This window comes from Bos indicus, chromosome 2 (assembly GCF_029378745.1).
Source record: "Bos indicus isolate NIAB-ARS_2022 breed Sahiwal x Tharparkar chromosome 2, NIAB-ARS_B.indTharparkar_mat_pri_1.0, whole genome shotgun sequence".
NCBI lineage: Eukaryota > Metazoa > Chordata > Mammalia > Artiodactyla > Bovidae > Bos > Bos indicus.
In genome coordinates this window covers 73,049,717-73,068,958 of record NC_091761.1, presented here as the reverse complement: position 1 = coordinate 73,068,958, position 19,242 = coordinate 73,049,717, and the positions used below count along the sequence as shown (strand labels likewise).

General features: G+C 40.5%; 1 protein-coding gene across 15 annotated transcripts in view; it reads left to right on the top strand.

The window, feature by feature from the left end:
* The window catches only part of CLASP1 (cytoplasmic linker associated protein 1), a 273,403-nt gene that overhangs the window by 221,185 nt on the left and 32,976 nt on the right, over positions 1 to 19,242 (top strand). For 8 of the 15 annotated variants that reach the window (XM_070769105.1, XM_070769110.1, XM_070769114.1 and 5 more), the window contains 5 exons: positions 123 to 266; positions 6,168 to 6,257; positions 9,749 to 9,892; positions 10,404 to 10,510; positions 19,081 to 19,231. In XM_070769105.1, coding sequence (XP_070625206.1) covers positions 123 to 266; positions 6,168 to 6,257; positions 9,749 to 9,892; positions 10,404 to 10,510; positions 19,081 to 19,231 — 636 coding nt within the window. The remainder of the gene's footprint in view (positions 1 to 122; positions 267 to 6,167; positions 6,258 to 9,748; positions 9,893 to 10,403; positions 10,511 to 19,080; positions 19,232 to 19,242) is intronic. The other 7 variants (XM_070769196.1, XM_070769192.1, XM_070769153.1 and 4 more) reach the window with 1 other exon arrangement.

The following is a 19,242-nucleotide window of genomic DNA, read 5'->3' as shown; positions in this document are numbered from 1 at the left end:
GCTGCAGGCTCCCTGTGTAGGAACATAAGTCCAGGTCGTGTGTACTTCTCTGAGCACCAATAAGAGTCCTGTTCAAAAATGTGTGAAGTGTACTTACTGTTTGTAATTACTGGTTCTTTCAGGTCAAAGTTGCAATCCTGAAGTACATTGAGTCTCTTGCCAGGCAGATGGACCCAACAGATTTCATAAACTCTAGTGAGACAAGGCTTGCTGTTTCTAGAATTATAACCTGGACAACAGAACCAAAGAGTTCAGACGTGAGAAAGGTATGTCCCAAAGCGCCAGGCACAGCTTTAATCACAGCCTTTTCTTAGGTGTGAATTAGAGGAATTTATGGGAATGTTCAAACCACCTCCATACCTACATGCAAACCTCTCTCTTTCCTTTTCTACGAAACCAAGACTTTGCTCCTACCCCTATCTTCTCTGTCCAGGACCACCTTATTCCAGTCTTTCCGTATCAAAATGAAAACCTGAAATCTTGTGTCATGGGAGACACCCTGATACCAAAATGTTGTATTGTTGCTTTTTTTTAATCAGCTAAAGATAAATACTTGCTCATGGCACATTGAGAGGCAGGTAATGCAGTTTAAGGGAGCACAGGATGTTAGCATTTCTATTCCTAGGTAGTATTCTGCCTCAGGACTACTATGAAGATGAATTCATACATGTTGAAAGCATGGTCAGTTCCTGACATGTGATAAGCACACAGGAAGTGTGAGTTATCACTGTGCTTATTGCTTCTATTCTCTTCCTGTCCATGTCCTGTTCTTCTGTGTTTGAGTTTCACACATGGCCATCATTCTTTTACTTTATATGTAAACTAACTAGCCCAACTAGCCTTTAAAAATTACTTTTAAGTCAGATTTCTCAGTTCTACTTTTAGACTAAAAGTATTTGATTTTGATTATTTGTGTATAATCATGAACCTTGCATTTTTCTCCCCCTAGTATACTTCCTTCATAGCCAACTCTATAGCCAAAATAGTCCTTTGGCCTTGGGATAGAATTAATAATGTGGACCACTTAGGTCAAGGCAGGGTTAAGGATGATTCTAAGCAGTGTTAGCAAGATTGCTTTGCACCTGAACACCTACCTGCTTAGCACCTGCCTCCTAGAGTCCAAGGAGGAGAATCAAAGAATCACCCATAATGTTTCTTTGGGAGAATTACAGCCCATATAATTCTCCAGCCATTATATAGTATTAATTATAAACGAAGTTCTCCAAGGTTAAAGAAACAAGGATGAATTTTATTAATGCACTCATTCAAAATTATTGTTCTGGTATTAAATAATATTTTAAATTTATGATCCTTTTATAAAATTTTTCAGTATTTATCAAAAGAACATTTCACTGGCAACCTTTAACTATTAAGCCTCTTTGGGATTAGAGGGGTACAGTAGGAGGTGGTAAAATGATTTGGTTGATTGGAAAGTCAAAGTATTTCTGTTACGGTTTTCAAAATCATAGATCAACCAATGTATACAAAAACCTTCCTGTATTTAGGCATAGCAAGTAAATATGTGTGTGTCTATGTGAGTTTGTGTTTCGTAATTGAGTGTTACTCAAGTGTTCCCTCCTGTGGGGCTGAAGGATACTTAATACTTGCGTGTTATCATGATTAGGGCCTGTATGGGAACAGCTGACTGTGGTCATGATGTCTACTTTCTCTGGACATGCCCATTAAAAATTTGAACTAGGATTTATTGTCCTAACTTTTGTAATCAGGACACTAGAGAAATGTTTCAAAGTTATCCAGCCTGGGACATCAAAACACTCAAGTTACTTTAATACTATGCTCAGTCGCTTCAGTTGCGTCCAACTCTTTGCAACCATATGGACTGTAGCACATCAGGCTCCTCTGTCCATGAGATTCTCCAGGCAAGAATACTGGAGTGGGTTGCCGTGCCCTCCTCCAGGGGATCTTCCCAACCCAGGGATTGAACCCACATCTCCTTAAATCTCCTGCATTGGCAGGTGTGTTCTTTACCACTAGTGCCACCTGGGAAGCCCACTTTAAAATACTAGCTTAAGTCAATTATGGTTAGGATGTTTAACGCTGAGATCACATAACTTATTTACTGTTTGATCTTCAACACTTAATTTCAGTTATTTTGGATCATACTGTGCTACTGTGCAAACCCTGTTCTGCACTGGCACTCCACCTCCATGTCTGCCCTTCCATCTTCCCCTCCCCCGTTGTGAGGACTGCTAAAACACCTCATCTTCAGGCTGAGCTCAAACCTGGGCTCAAGGACAGTAATCCAGGGCTTCAGAGGAAGTTGAAAAGCTTTTTTTTTTTTTTTTGTCAGTAGTCCTCAGCCCTGGCTGCAATAAAAACCAGTCTCAATTCCTATGCTGTACCCAAAGTCACTTGACTTAATTAGTACAAAGTGGAGTATGGACGTTGTTTTGTGTCTGATTGGAGTTCCTTCCGCACATGGCTGATTTTTAATGCACAGTGTTAATAAGAATTAACACTTATTTAATAAGTATAACACTTTAATAAGCAGCCTGTTATTTTAGACCACTTCCCCTAAGATTGACCCTCAGACCTATAGACTGCTGATGTGGTCTTGACCTGTTGCTGCTGGTTTTCACAAGACCCCAGCTAGGTCCTCATCATCTTTAGGACCAGGCCTGGTCTTGCTGTTCCCTGAACCTCCCCCATCTCCCTACTTATGCCCAACACCTAGAATGATACCTATAGGAACAAAGTAAGCATTTTAAGAAGTATTTTAAATGAATTAATGAATAAGTACCTGAAGAGAAATGATCTAATTTCAAATAACATTTCAAAGTCACCATTTTCAAAACCACAGGCTTGGAAGTTCTCCTCTATTGGCTTCTATATTAGTTTCATATTGCATAACCTATTACCACAGACTTAGCTGATTGAAACTACAAAAATTTATAATCTCACAATTCTGTGGGTTAGAAGTCTGGCACATGTTCTCTGGATTCTCTGCTTAGTCTTCCCAGACAGAAATCAAGATATTGCCTGGGTCTTCAGTCTCACTTGAGACGTAGGATTCTCTTCCAACTCCCTGGTTCTTGGCCTAAGTCAGTTCATTACTGGTGAGGGCTATGGTACCTGTTTTTTTGCCCACTGTCAGCAGGGGGCGGTCACAGCTCATGGAGGCCACCCCCATACCTGGCCTGGCAATTTGCTTCTGCAAAGCCAGCAGAAGACATAATGTCCTAAAATTTCCTAAATTTTATGAAAAACATTAATCTGCACATCTAAGAAGCTCAACCAAATCCAAGTACACTTTAAGAAAAAGAAAAAAAAAAAAAAGATTCACACCTAGACATAATCAAACTGCTGAAAATGAAACAGAAGCTCATGGGAGCTGCCCAAGGAAGCGGCTCAGCATAGCCCAGATCCTCAGTAAGACAAACAGCTGCTTTCTCATCCAAAACCTTGGAGAACGAAGGCAGCCTGTTGACTTTAATGGTGCTGAAAGCAAAGAAAAGTCAACTAAGAATTCTCTGTTCAACAAAATTATTCTTTAAGAACAAAAGATAAATTACAAAGAAACCAGCAGGAGATTCTCATGTTAATCTCTGTGACTGCTTGCAGTGGCTCACCTGATTAGGTCAGATCCACCCAGGATAATCTGCCCTTTAACCAAAAATCAACTGATTAGGGAGGGACTAATTGTACCGGCAAAATCCCTTCGTCCTTGTAAGGTAATTGTGGGAATGGTGTTCATCACTCACCTTAGGAGAGGGGATTGTGCAGGGCTTACTCACCAGGAGGCTGGAATCTTGGGGTCCACCTTAGTGTTCTGCCACCCAAGGCTTTGGTCTCCTTTTCAGTGGGTTGGCATGAATCTTCCATGGTTAGTTATTTGGTAATTCCTTAGGCACTTTCTTACCTAACGACACATTTGTGTTGGGTTCAGTTTAGCAGATGCATCTTTGCTTTTTAATCATCCAAGATATCTGTGGATTAGATTGTTTGGCTTTAAGTTGTATCCATCTAGCCCTGGCTAGTAAAGTACTGTTACTTGATTTAAATAGGCTTGTTAAAGCACAATATTCAAATATATGTTCCTTTGCCCCATAGCTGCCTCTCACAAACTGTGCATTAAGGCACTGCAGATTAATCTTTCCTGGAGTTAGAGCTACTTCTATTTAAATGCCCTGTTTTGATGTTCCATCCACTGCATATTTCATACAGGTATAGATGCTATTGTAAGTGATCCAACTGCCTTATCCAAGAACTTGAGATGTGTTGGAAATATTGTCTAAATGAATGTCATGCCTAAATAAGTTAAAATACTTAGAAATTGTGATATGGTCTACATCACTCTATGCTAAGATTAAAATTGTCATTATTTTAAAGCTATAGAAAAAGAAAACAGGCACCATTTTTATCTGGATAATTTAATGCTTTAAAGATATGCTTACTTATCTCTTTTAAGTAGAAGTATGTTTTGACTCACCTGTCATTTACAGAATGTATCAGGTACTAGGAGAACATCTTGGTGATTTAAAAGCACTTTCTGATTATGAACCAAATTCTCCTGTTGGTGTTCTGATTTAATTTCCTAAGAGTAGAGTGAGGTGTTACCTTCTAAATACTAGAAGCACCCTACAGTCTGAAATCAATTTAGTAAACTCTCATTTTGGCTGTATCATCAGACAGTACTAATTTTATACAACCAATACTTGGGAAGTTTGCAGGTGGTGTAACTTGTTCTCCGTATCTCATATTTGGTTCTCCGTATCTCATATTTGGGAAAGTACATTAGAATCAGTTTAAGCTGATACAACTCTGCTTTGCTGACTTAAGCGTTTTTAATATTTTGTTTTCCCTTTTATGTCAGTGTTCTAGGGTGTTTCATATTGGAGAGAGTTGGGTGTTTAAATATTTAAGATGTGAAGGAGGGAAGAAGCACAAGCAAAACTGAAGCCCAAGCCTGTCACCAGTGAGGTGTGCTTCGCTGGCCAAGACTGACTTGGACTCGGTGGGAAAACCCCACCCAGACTCTAACTGGCCTGCTGTATTCCTGAAGTAACTGTTTCCATTTTTTAACTCTGAGAGCCCTTATAGCTGTGTTGGCCAAATTATAAAGAGGCACACTAGACCTTTCTTAAGGCGCTGTGTGTGTTGAGGCAGTACAATATATTCACAGAAGAAAGTAGATTCTAGAGTTTGACCTCTATTGACTTCTGCCTCTGCTGCTTTTTAGAGGCTTTTTAGCCTCTGAATTCTTGTTTAAAATCCATAAAATAGGAATAATGGTACTTGCTTTAGTCACTATTGGGAGGACCAATTACAATAGAGCATATAAAATCCTAGATAAATACTGCTTTGTTTTTGTAGTTTAAGCTGTTACTCTTTGAGGGTTGCTTTGGTTTGCTGCTGCTTCACATTTTTTCCAGCATTAGGGAGATTTCTTTTTCCCTGTTAAGTCAAAAGGAATGCAGTAATGACAATAGAATTTTTAATGGTGTGTTTATATTTTCAGGCTCAGAATCCCTGTGTGTTTCCTTATGTGATTCTCTAACACTGAGCACTGGCTTTGTCAAATGAACTAACAGGTTTGGCCCCCAAAGGTTGTTTTGAGAAATGCAGGGAATAATGGCATGACACAGAAAGCTAAAAATGATGAAGATGCTGTTGCCTGGAGGAGGAGAAGTATATAAACAGCTTTCGAAAGTTGGCATTGCTAATTGAAAAAAATGTAAATCTCTGATTATAGATAGGCAGCTGTCCTAATCTAAAAGCTCAGAGTTTTAATACCATTGAATGAGATTTGAATCTTAGCTTAATTGTGACTGCCTTGCTCAAGTCTCACTTTAATCTCTTTGCAAGAGCCCTACTTCCAGGAGGGGTTGTGATTATGAAGGACTTAGGGGATGATTGAGATTTAAAACTGGTAGTTACTGATATTATTCTTAAGAATCCTGTTACTGTTCTATTACTATTTTTCAGTAGGGAACCACGTTAGGCATTACTGACAACTATTCATAGACTTTTAGATTATACAATCTCTCTCTCTCTTTCATATATATATGTGTATATATATATACACACACATGACTTTAGAAACTAAGCCAAACACTTGGGAGCTTATCAATAACCATGGTTTTAAGTGTGTGCTTCTTGCCTCTGATTAAACCCTGCCCCTCTCCTGTCTGTCCATCCTGCTTTAGCATAGTCGAGTAGGGGAAGATTTACCCATAAGGGCGGCCTCGACCTGCTCTGGGCCTGGAGAAGGAAACTTGGAAGAAAATTGTAAACAGGTAGATTTGAAACTGTATACTAATTTGCAAAAAGACACATCACTGTTTGCATTTAGATTATTAATCTTGATTACACTTGTGAAGACACTGAGAAGATTTGGGAAAAACCTAAAGTTAACATAATAATATGTAAGAAAGAATGTGTGTGTGTGCGTGCATGTGTGCATGTGCCTGTATAAAAGTATTGTGTTTTGGTGTGTTTTATAATTAATTGCCTTCCCAAAGAAATAGCCATATTGCAGACAGACTTCTACCATAGTTTAACACAATAGCAAAGGAGAGATGCTGAATTTAAAATGTTGGAAGGTTTTGAAATACCTTCTCTTTGGTGATTTTTCTAAAGCAGTTTTAATCACACTCTGAAGGGAGCAGTAATAGATGTTTACTTAATTAGAAAACTCCCTTTCCTCTCAAATTTTAAATTTCCCTAGTTAATGCCAACACTGAAGCATTTGTCAAAGTTTTATTGATCTCTTCTCTGGAAGAATCCTTTTCTGCTGTGCGGTACAGGCCGTTGATAACCCTGCAGGTTCTTTTCAGACAACTAGCAGGATTTGGAGACCCTTTTACCTTCACCGTCTTAAGTTCTCCTGTGGGGGCCATTTCCTGTTAGGTCACCATGTAATCTTTAAGACACGTGGCCCCAAGAGTTAGTTACGTGTTAGAAAGCATCAGCAGCAGAGTTTCTGGTCTGGCTTTTTAATGGCCCTTCCTCTCATGGGGCAAGGGCTCAAAGATGGAACAGGCACAGCAATGACACCCTCTGGCTTTTGACTCATCATTGATCATGAGGTCTGGCCCAGGCTGTTTAAAATGAATTTCTCCATGAAATTCTCCAGGCCAGAATACTGGAGTGGGTACCCTTTCCCTTCTCCAGGGGATCTTCCTAACCCAGGGATCGAACCCAGGTCTCCTGCATTGCAGGCGGATTCTTTTCCAACTAAGCTATCAGGGAAGCTCCAAATTTCTCCAACCCATCCCCATGTTTGGAATTATTCCTGCAGGGAGGAGCATATTGATGATGATGACAAATATAACCCAGTTTTTATCCTTGCCTGAGTGTTCTGGTATTGACTCCTCACTGATACAGAGTTGTAGGTAAAATATTTTAGGGTCGTAACAGTCTCATTTCTTTTAGAACTTTGATGTGAAATCTTTTAAAAATAACATTTAAATGATACTTTCTATCCATTTCTGGAGCATGGATCTCAGAAAAAAGATTTTACTTTGAAAACAGCTTTAAAGCTGTATGAAATCATTTATAATTTATATTTTGGAAAGTGCAAAAATAAATTATATTCATTTTATGTTTATAAAACCATATACCATCTGTCCACTGAATTTTCAGAATTCCTTGTCTTTCTATTTGATTTCTCATGGAAATTCACCTTCAGGTTATTGAGGGAAGGCTCTTCAGTGGGTAGAAGTTGAAGTCTGCTGCTCTTTGTTTTCCCATGTGACGGAAGGCACTAATGTCAAGTAGCCTGAATTAGCACAATTTCTAGGCCTGTCACCTTGCAGCCTTCTTTTTCCTAAAAGACTCCACCAGTTTCATAATTTGCTTTGTGAAAAACCCCAAGTAAGTTTTATCTTGTCATTCTGGGGAGAAATTAGGTCTAAAGACAGTGGCCCATTCCATGTAAAAACGTACTATTAAAAAATGTAATGATGCATTTTATAGTTTTCTAATGCCATTTGCAGTAAACAAAATAGAAGTGCCTAAACTGTCTTAATTTAATTGGTGATATTGATTTTTCCCTGCCAAAACTCAAGTCTGCTTCTTTGCTTCTCTTTGAAGTGCAGTGTTTTCTGTATGCATTTTTTTCCTAGCATCAGTAAGACTTTTTACTTGCATGTTTTTTTTACTTGTACTACTTTTTACTTTGCACAGTTACTACAGTCATGCACAGGTTACTTTGCATGATTTGGGTAATTTGCCTTTATACAAATCATACTAACAGTACATTAAGTTGATGGTGAAATGGAGTTCTTCAGATAATGGTTTCTTAAAACTGTTTTAATAATGCAGAAATGTTTATTTCAGTTCAATCAATAATAATATTTTTTGTCTGTGTCATAAAAGGACACTGGCCCTTCCAATTTAATTTTAATGGAAAGGATATAAAGGACCATGTTTAGAAGTCAAGAGAAAAAGTAAGATGCTTTTGCCCAATGTTGTGCTTAAAGACATTATAAAAGAAAATTTTCAATTGTGTAAAAAATGTTATTCTACTGATTTTTAATTTTTAATTTTGGTTAAATGCATATGGGTATTTGGATTTTTTTTTTCCTTCTCCAGGCACAAAATAGTAGTTTTGTCTTAACTGGACCTAAAATTAATTTTAACATTATAAAATCATTGAAATTTTTTTTGGAGTTTATTTGCAAAAAATCTCAGCAATCATGTTTTTATGTAATATTCTATATAGTGGAAAAATATTTAGAATAATTGCTTCAATCCTAAATATTACAATCTTTAGAAATATAAATTATTAAAAGATTTTCATATAGCATTTTCCTTTCTTTAGACTCTTAGAAAATTGTAAGAAACGCCAGTTAGTACTTCCTAAAGTTTTCTTTTGGCATAGTTTTTCCAAGTCAGAACACTTGTGACTGATTCCGCAGGCATTACGCTAATAGCAGACATGTAACCTACTAGGGAAGCCAGGGTTCCACTTGAGTGCTGTTGCTCTAGCCGCTTGCTCGTCCCCACATGGCTGCTAGCAACCTTGAGTCATCCTGCATGTGTTGTCTCTCTAGTCAAGAAAAGTAGAACAGTTTCCAAAAGGCAGAGGAGTAAATCTGGTTTGCTCTGCAAAGACTGTCTCTGTCCTCAATGCACAGATGTAAAAGTAGGAGTTTTTCAGATGTACCTGAACTCTCTTTTTTTCTAGTTTTTCTTACTTACTGGGAAAAGTAGTTTTATAAGACAAAGCCGTGGAGGCTTGTTTAGAAACTTGTTCTTTGCAGGGTATACTGGGAGCCTCATCTGATTCTGACTTACTAGGGTGACCAGTCTTAAGCCTTTTCAGATTTTTTGATTGTTTGACCCTAGTCCTGGAAACAGAGAAGTTGCAGGAGTTTACTGTTAACATCCTGTGGGAAACTAAGGCCAGTGTGTTCAGCGAAACCAGGGCTTATTTTCCATATCAAAATTAGGCTATTTATAATTGATTACCATCAATTATAGTGTTTTCTCTAGGTGCTTTTTGCCTTTTTTTGTGTGTGTGTGTGGCACAAATGTTATTATTTACTCATACAAAGCAGTTTTCTTTTAAAAATAATTTTAGAACTTCCCTGGTGGTCCAGTGGTTAGGACTCAGAGCTTTCACTGCCAAGGACCTGGATTCAGTCCCTGGTTGGGGAACTATTATAAGATCCTGCAAGTCATGTGGCTTGGCCAAAATAAATAAATAAACAATTTTAATGAGCATTTTGACCAAGATAGGCAATTGCACGTAACACAAATTAATCGTTTCTTCTGTTTCTAGGCAGCACAAATTGTGCTCATCTCTCTGTTTGAATTGAACACTCCTGAATTTACCATGTTACTTGGTGCCTTGCCAAAAACATTCCAGGATGGTGCCACCAAACTCCTGCATAACCACCTCAAGAATTCCAGTAACACCAGTGTGGTGAGTGCTTTGGTCACAGTTGGTAACCACCACTTACTCCTCATCTAGAACCTGCTCTAATGGAATAGCCAGTTTTCCTGTTCTCTTGCAATAGATCATGGGCAGCCAGAGTGTGGGGGCCATGTCTGATCCTGCTGTATTCCCAGTGAATGAATCTGGTATTTAAACATGGCCTTTCTGTCAAGTCAGGTTGTTTAGTTAAACGTCTATGAAGTCATTCAGGCAGTTATTGAGGAACTTAGTTTTTTTCACTCTGTAAAGATGCAAATGCTGAATTGTGTCTGTTACTCTAGCACAGCTGACAGCAGTCACTCAGCTTCGGGATTGCCTATAGGACAGTTACCGATTTTCGGTTCATATGCACTTAAAAAATGAACTTTTCTGCAAAAAAATCACCTTGATTATGCAAAATATGTCCATTTATTTACATGTGGGTTCCAAGGCCAGGGGCAAGTGGAACTGTGTTCTATATTTATCTCTTGAGTGATGGAGCTCTTCTGCCTTCACTCAGGGCTCTCCAAGCAACACCATTGGCCGGACTCCCTCCAGACACCCCAGCAGCCGGACCAGCCCCCTGACCTCACCCACCAACTGCTCCCATGGTGGCCTATCTCCAAGGTAAAGCAGTTTCAACAGTGAAGACACTAAAGCACCCCCATGTCTCTTCTAGCTAATTTTCAGATTATAGACTGAGCTTAATACCAAAAAGTGTATGGGTACCAGGAGCCCACAGGTCCTAGTCTTCACCCATATCTTAACTGTGTAATTGATTTTGGGCAAAGCAGTTAACTTCTGTGGCAAAATGAGCAGTTTCTGCTGAATGGTCTCTGAGAGTTCTTCTAGCTCTAAACACTTTCTAGTACCTTAAAAATTTTTAAACCAAAAGTTATATTTAGTCCTGTTTAACATAGAAGCTCTTTAGCTGTTGTGTGAGCAATAGCAGCACCTTAAGGTATTTGACCATCTAAGTAAAATCCTTTATAATTGTCCAGAGTCTGGGGTAGTTTCCAGCCAAGTGGCCGTTCCAAGCATGGTTGCTTTCATCCTAGGCTCATGGTTGAAGTAGAATGCTGCTCTGAGGAGGGATTAAGAGCCTGGGAACTAAAAATGGATCAACATTTTCAGACTCCTGTTGGGGCCATGTGAACATCGGCCTTACAGGGTCTGAGGCAGTGACTTGAGAAGATACTTTGCCTCAAGTTCTTTAGATAACATTTGCATCTGACCAGAGCCTTTAGAAGTCTCTGTGTGATGGTTTTCGTGACCGCCTGGACTGTGTTGAAGTTTCTCATGGTCTCATTCATGGTGGCCCTGTAGGCTGCAGTTTTTAGGAAAGAGCCAGTACCTGGTCGTGGAAGGGTCACACATGTGTGTTTGTTTCATGACATTAGGACTTTGGGTTGCTGATGCCAGGATCTTAAAATCAGAGGAAAATCTTACAAGTATACCATCCCCCTTTAAGAGTTACCTCTTTAGTTGGAAGATAACAATATGGAAGTACCTTTAAGTTTAGATTTTTTTGATGCTCGAGAGTCTTCCAAACTCTGCTGTCCTTACTGCTGAAGTTCTGTTCAGTTTCTCAAGTTATCATATAAATATTTTAGAAAATGTCAGATTTGTATTTTTCTCTTAGAGAAGCGAAATATTTTGTATACTTATAGTATCTCAGTGTTTATATTGCCTGAGGTCCCCCTGGCACTGTATTTAGGTAGACCGAAGTAACATTGTGTTTCCAAATTTGGTCTGTGTGGTCATGATTTCAGCAGGCTAATCTAATTAAACAGTTGGGACCAGAAAGTAATGAAAACATGTCTTACTTTTCCCAAGTATGACTGAGACTCAGCCAACTTTTTATCTGTATCTAAATAAATGGTTTGTCTTAAATAACCCCAGAGTTGGCAGTAAAATCATAGAATTCTCTTCCTTCGTAGGAGAAAATTTGTGGAAAACTTGTATTCTCTATAAATTGTTGCTTTTGTTTAGAAGTGATACTTCTGAAACATTGACAAATCTGTTCTTCCATAATACTCAGTTCATACTTACTTTTTAGTTATTTCACTAATAAGGTTGCACATTCTTTATGTAATGAAGGATAAATTTCAGATTAAATATTTTGTTATTATATGTGCTGATAGTTTAAGTGAAAGATTGGGGGTGGGGGAGCTGCTAGTATAAGCCATGAGAGCTAAGAATTGGCTAGGTATTTTTAAATTTCATGGATCTCCAAATTATTTTAAAACTCTAATTTATTTTTCCAGGTCACCATTCATTCTTAACTAGCCTGATCTAAATTTTTACTGTTAGGGTTACCAGGTGAGTGTAAGAAATAAGAAGTTTTTTTTTTCAGTATTAAAAAGTCCAAGTGAGGCTGAAATATTTTCTTACCAACAAATTGTTCTGTAAGAAATTACTTAGTTATGTAGTTTCTGTCTTTCTTTTTAAACAGAATATGCCCCAGTCAGTGTGTAACTAGCCAGAATGACCTAAGCCAACTTGAACTCATTGGGAAAAATCATTTTTCTCACAGCTAAAACTGTCCAGAAGTAGAAAAAGCTGCCTCATGTCATCATATCATAGGAAATATTCAAATAGGATGCATACTTTCTACCAGGAAATTTATGAAAGAAATGAACTCTTGCACTAATTAGGACAATGTATTAGGTCACCACATTGTAAGTAGGCGATGGACAAATACCACCAGATATAAATCTGGTTATTTTTTTGAGTAGTGCTCTTGAAACATGTATTTTTCTATTCTGCTGTTCTTTTGAATTATCTTGACCATTTGATGTTAGTTTTTTGTTCTTAAACGGAAGAGTTCTTGCCAATTCTTCATTTTAAGTCAATTTCGAGTATCAAAATGAAGCTTTTTTAAGCCCCAAAGTTCTACCCTCAGATTATGATGCTAATAAGAAGATAGTCTAACATGATGACACGTTTGAGTTTTTTTTTTTTTTTTTTTTTTAATTGCTAGTGAGAAAGTCATTTTTATCAACCTGGTAGATAACATTAGAGAAGCCACAGCTAACAGGTCAACCTTCTGTGGAAATTCCATCCGTCGGTTATCCTTTTCTGTGAGAAGGAAGAATTATTGTTTATTCCCATTGAGCAGACAGACACTGCTGGGTCTTTGGAGAGAAGACTTATGGTCTGAAGTGTTCCATAAATTAAATATATGTTTACATTTTAGCTCCATTTAGTGGGATTGATGTTAAATGAAAAAGAGTTGCTAGGGGCTTCAGCAATTACGTGAAGTCTGTTCCCTTTAAGATAGAAAAAGCGCGTGGCTGTCCTTATTTGAGTCTGCTGTGCGCTCTCAGTGAACATGCCTTAGGATGCTAAGTAGGTAACATCTGGTAACCAGCAATAAGAGGTAATTTCAGGCAGATTTTACACTCAGTCCATCAGATGATGAGGAGTGTGCACCGACTCAAAGTGGGGATCAGCCTGGAGACCCCCTCCCACGTTGAGGTGCTGGGGCATCTGCTTGATAAAACCCTATGGGCAGAACTCCAGCTTGAGGGGGTCGTCTATGTCCTCTTGTGTCCCTGACTCAGTGTGTGGCCTGGGGGATGCCTTTAGGGCCCTTCTGTGCTCCAGTGGCCGCTCCCTCCACACCTTGGTTTCCTTATGACGTGGGGCCACCACTGTCCTCAGCTGGAGACGAGCCTTGGACCACTGCTCCTGAACTGTGATAAGTGCCAGGGCGGGTGTGCTGCTCTGAAAATGCTGCCCTAGTCCTCTGGCCCCACCCCGTGGCCTCCTATCACACCTACAGGCAGTTCGGTTCACACCTTTCCCATCTTCCTGGGTCTACTGAATTGCAGCAGATGCTAGAACTCAGGCGGGGCCTCTGCATGCCCAGGTCACTTGCTGAGTGAGGAGTACCTGTGCTCAGATGCACTTTAAACGTCTTATCAGGTCACACGAGCAGGGGGCTTAGGTTTTCTGTCCCTCCTGCCTGAGCCAGCCAGTGGGTTGTGCTCCCCCGTTCTCTCGCGGTGCTGTTCTCTTAGGGGGAAGTTACTCGTGGCACCTCTGGACCCCATCTGAGGGTCCCAGTGGGGAAGCATGGTGTTCCCTGCCTGAGTGTTCTGGTGGGTGGTACAGTCTCTGAGACTCTGCTGTGGTTCCCTTGGTCCTGTTTGATTCAGGCCCATAGTTCTTCTTTGGGTTCCTTCTAAAATAATTGATTGCATTATCTGAAAGTAAACATCTGTGGTTTTTTTGCATGTAAGCATTTATAAGTTCCTTTACACACACACACACACTCCTATATACTTGGAATCTCATGTGATTTAAAAATGTAAATACAGAACTGAGTGAGGAAAGAATGAGAAGTCTTGATGGAGGACCAAATTGTAAAATAAAGTTGGTCCTTTTCTTCTGAATGGTGAAGTGTAAATTTGGGTAGAACCTTGTCCCAAAGGGATGAGACTGTAGGACATGTAGAGTATAGTGCCTCCCTGCCCCCTTTGCCTGTTCTGTGTCTCTTTCTGACTCTCCTCTTCTGATCACTGCAGTCGGTTATGGGGTTGCAATGCCGATGGGCTGTCGAGGCACCCACCTCCCTTTCCTCAGCCTAACTCCATCCCCACCGCTCCCTCCCACAAGACTCTCAGGCGCTCTTACTCTCCCAGGTAACAAGCCACCTGTCCCACTTGTCTGAGGTGTCACAATATTATTGCACTTCCAAGGTCGTCTCAGGTCTCTGGGGAAGCCTCTCCGCCGCCTCCGGCCGAGACCAGCAGGGTAGAGCCTTGGTGAGAAGTGTGAGCAGGTGCGTGACCTCGGTCAGACCTCATGAGGATGGCTTCTACTTTGCCCCTAGGGCAAGGAACTGTTGCATCACCTGACCACATTCATCAGCATCTTCACTTGCAAGCCCTCAGCCCAGGGCAGTGCTCAGCCTCCTAAAGGTGCCTGCACCACCCAGCGGTGCACTGTGTCCCCAGCCGGCTGCATGGGCCTGCTCCTTCCCACATTGCACTTGTGGCCTCGGTCCTGCTCTCAGTGGTGTGGGATGTCTTTCCTGCTGTCCTGCATGTGGTAATAGTCTGAAGACTGAGATCCAGAAAAGCAGCCCCAAGAAGTCGCTCCCTATTATAGCTCATTAAAGGGGCTGCTCCAAGCAGGAGAGCTGTGGGGTCCCCACAGGCTGCCAGTGGAATGCGACAGATCAGATGGGGAATCCATGGTATGAAGGGAGGGTCCATGTATTTCTGTAGTTACCTGTTTGAGGGTCTCTAGGTGCTTTTTGTAAAGGTCGAAAGATCAGAGAATCCCTTCCCTGTTGGCTCCTGATACATGAGCAGAGTACAGGGCAGCCTGTTCCCTCTGTGCTATGTGAGATGAGTCTTGCCTCTGTGACAGGACAGGGTTAAGACAAAACAGAAAAGAAATGTGTTATTTTCGAATGCCTTGGAGATTTCACAGAAGATTTACATTCTTACCTTTGTATGCTCAGCATAGTGAACAAGTAAACAAGTCAGCTAAATATTTTAACAGCATTTTCCTTTTGAAACTCTCGCAGCTCTGAAAGTAACCCCTCAAGTGTGCAGGTGCCCCTGTGATGACATATAGATGCACAGGGACGGGCAGGGGCATGTGGACAGTGAGGCAGCTGCCGTCCTCAGTGCAAATAAAGCACGTCACTGCCGTTTGTTAAAGGTTGGTCATGCCTCGAAGTGTAAGACCAGTTTATTGACTGTCTCCCAGTATACTGACCTGTGTGCCTTACTGGGCACCAAGCTTCACCCCCAGGCAATCAATCTTCCCATCTAGCCATGAAGACCGCCCTCCAGAGGACATCTGTTCCTGAATCACTTTTCACACTTGGGTACACAAACAAGTACCCAGTGCTTTAGCTAATGCTTCATAAATGGCTATAACTTCTGTTAATGTTGGAGGGAGAGAGAGTGGACCAGAGACACTGACACTTAGAAAACCTGTCTGTTACATCAAACTAAGAAAGAGGAAGTCTGTCTCTTTGCCAAAACCCTATTGATGTCATGAACAGAAACAGTTATCCTTATTCCATACCTGGTATCTCTTTGCTACACATGACAAAGAAGAACGTCTCAGAAGGCACACTTCTGTCCCAGCTTCTCTTTTCTTGGCGACCCAATTTCATGTGCCCCGCCCCCACCTACGCTCTGCATCCTTCTCAGCAGGGTGAGTCCAGAACTTTATTCTGCCTGGTATCTAGTGCCCTGGCCAGACCTCGGATCCGTGACTACTGACTGATTGAGCAACTTTTCCTAATCTAAAGAACCCTATGAAAATCTTTCTGGAGTCTAATCACAGTGTTTATAGATGACTAAGACCTGGCCTTTGACCTAAGGGATTATACCTCCAAGCTAAAACAAGACAGAATGTGGGGGCAGGTGACAGACTGGGGGTTACTGCCCCAGTGTTTTCTAAGTAAAGCTGCTGCATCCCTCTTGCTGTCCCCTTACATGTACTACTTGTTGGGGTCATACCACCTGTGATTCCCTGATGACAGCATCCACAGAGGGTTCCTTCTTCCCCACGCAGTAAGGGCTCGTGGGTATTGACTTGAAGAAACACAATTGCCAGGACGTGAAATGGCAAGGAAAGCAGCCTTATATGTTTCCCTTTAGAGGAAAATAATCCTGTCTCTCACCTGGAGCTCACAGTTTCCACTTCATACCAAGGAGATACTTCAAAACTCAAGCTAGTGAGTCTAAAAGAAGTGTCACCGCAGATTGTACTTGGCTGTGCACAGGTTCTCCAAAATTGGAAGTCCGAGTTGGTTTATTAATTGAAAGTAAGAATGAGGACCATTAACTGGCAGAATCCTTTATTTTCATATTTTAAAAAAAGAGGCTACTATCATGCTAAAGTTATGTGACTCAAATGAATTATTTTTAAGGAAGTTCAGGTTAAAAATAATGGGGTGAACTACGTGAAAGCCAGCATCTTCTGAAGCGACATGGAGAATAATATTGTGACATCCCTTAAAAGCTGAACGTTCCCCAGACTTCCTCCTGTCCATCCCTGCATTCTTCCCATGTTTGTTCCTTTTGCATGGGCTGTGTTATTTTTTTTGATTGTTGTTGTTAAAAGTATTTTAAGGCATCTTTTGACATCTTATATACATATTTTTTTGTTTAAGTCATATTCAGTCTTTATTTATAAAACATAGTGTACTGGCCAGATGTATAAATGCCTTTGCTCACACATAAGCTAGTGTTGTGGTGTTTTAGAAGGAGGGGTGGATGGTGTCAGGGAGCCCCTGTGCTCTACAGTCGTACTCCCTTCACATTAAAGCAATATTGCCTTAGATAACCTTATGAACTTAGAAGGGGTTGAAATCTTGAATTCTGTTCAAGTTTTTGATTCCACCTCCTGTCAATGTGTACATGGAGTCTTAACTATAAATGTGTTGAAGTTCACGTTTCTTTTTGTTTGATGCCAGAGCCAGTCTTTGAGTTGGCATGTGTTTTTGTGAACTCTCCAAGTACAGTTAGGGTGTTTTCTTTCATTCATCAGAAAAGAAGGATGCCTGCTGCCTGGGCCAGAAGGTTGCAAAGACAGTAAATTCATCTCAGAGAGTGAATTCAGATCTTGTGCTCTCGCAGGACCCATCCAGTCTTAGAAACCACTCAGGTCATTACAACTTCCAGCCAGTAGAGGTCTGGCTAATTCAAGTGAGAACTGTTCAAGTATTGTTCATCTGCCCAAACCTTAGACAACAGCAACAACAAAAAAGTGTGTGTATTGAGGGGAAGGTTGGTAAACATGGTTTGTGTTTAAGTTACAGGAAACTTTCTTCTTAACAGAATGTACAAGTCTGGGTGTATTGCTCTTGGGGGAGGAGTGGTTCCCACCAGTGGATGACTGGTTTCAGTTATTTCTCTTCTGAAGAACAGAGAGATTGCTGTTCTTTAGTCCTTAATAATGAATGCCATTGAATGTTTATTTATATACAGCCAAGGATTCTCTTTGGACTTCCCTTGTGGCTCAGCTGGTAAAGAATCCACCTGCAATGCGGGAGACCTGGGTTCAATCCCTGGGTTGGGAAGGATCCCCTGGAGAAGGGAAAGACTACCCACTCCATTATTTTGGCCTGGAGAATTCCATGGACACAATCCATGGGGTCGCAAAGAGTCGGACATGACTGAGTGACTTTCACTTTCAAGGATTCTTTTAATGTCCCTGGCAATTCTCAGTTGTAACTCAAGACTTTCTTCAAATTTAGACCAACTTATCTGATCTTTTCTTGAATACTTTCTTGGGACAAGTGATGTTTAAGTAACAGTTTTTCGGCCTGGCTCCCTTGAATTATTTGCAGGGAGGGAAGGTGATGGTTTTGTTCTTAGGCTCTTCCGTCTCTCTCAGTGTACTTTGCAAACATCTAAAGGGCACTCTATTGTACACTGCATTATCCCAGGAGGATTTTTGCCTTATTCTGTGTTTTGCTGTGCTAGATGTCTCCATGGACAAGAGCTGATGTCATTTTTCTGTAAGGGACAGATATTTCTTACTTTCTGAGGTGCTTTTAGGTGTTCATCTGGAAGTGTGACTCATCTTTATAAGATCTGCTTTTGTTGTAAAACTCCCAGAGTCTGCATCTAGAAGAGTTTGGTTGTGCAAGCAAATTACTGGGTTAGATGGAAGGGTGTCAGGAGTGCATTGGTGGATCTGACTTTGAGTCATTCTCTACTCTGGGGTTTCATTTTTACAGGTTTCAGATACTGGTAAGCAAAATCCAGCCTTGTACAGTCGTGTGCTTCGCTCCTTTAAAATTTGTCTGTAACACTAGCTTTCTTTTCATTTATTTGTACATTTGAGACCAGTAACAACCAAACTACTTTTTTCCATCTTCAAGGTATGAAAGTTATTTTTCCACGTCCATTACCTCATGCATCATCACTGGTTGTCACTCTTTGAGTTCTTGCATTCTCGTGGTTGCTGTTTTCCCACTGCACTGGCTCTTATTGAGTGCTGATGTCGTGTGTTTGGGGCCAGATCTGACGAGGAAGATGTGTAATTAAGTTGTCCGGTGGTGGTGCTCTAACAAAAGATGTCTCCTTATTATTCCAAATCACCTAAAGAAACTATAATTATATCTTATTCTGTAAATTATTAGAAGTAATTTTTACCCATACCCCAATTTTATGTGTGTGCCTCAATTTAAGGAATAAAATATTTTTGATCTATAGCATGCTGGACTATGATACTGAAAACCTGAACTCTGAAGAAATCTATAGTTCTTTGCGTGGAGTGACAGAAGCCATTGAAAAGTTTAGTTTTCGAAGCCAAGAGGATCTGAATGAGCCCATTAAAAGAGATGGCAGAAAGGACTGCGATATTGTGAGTATCCA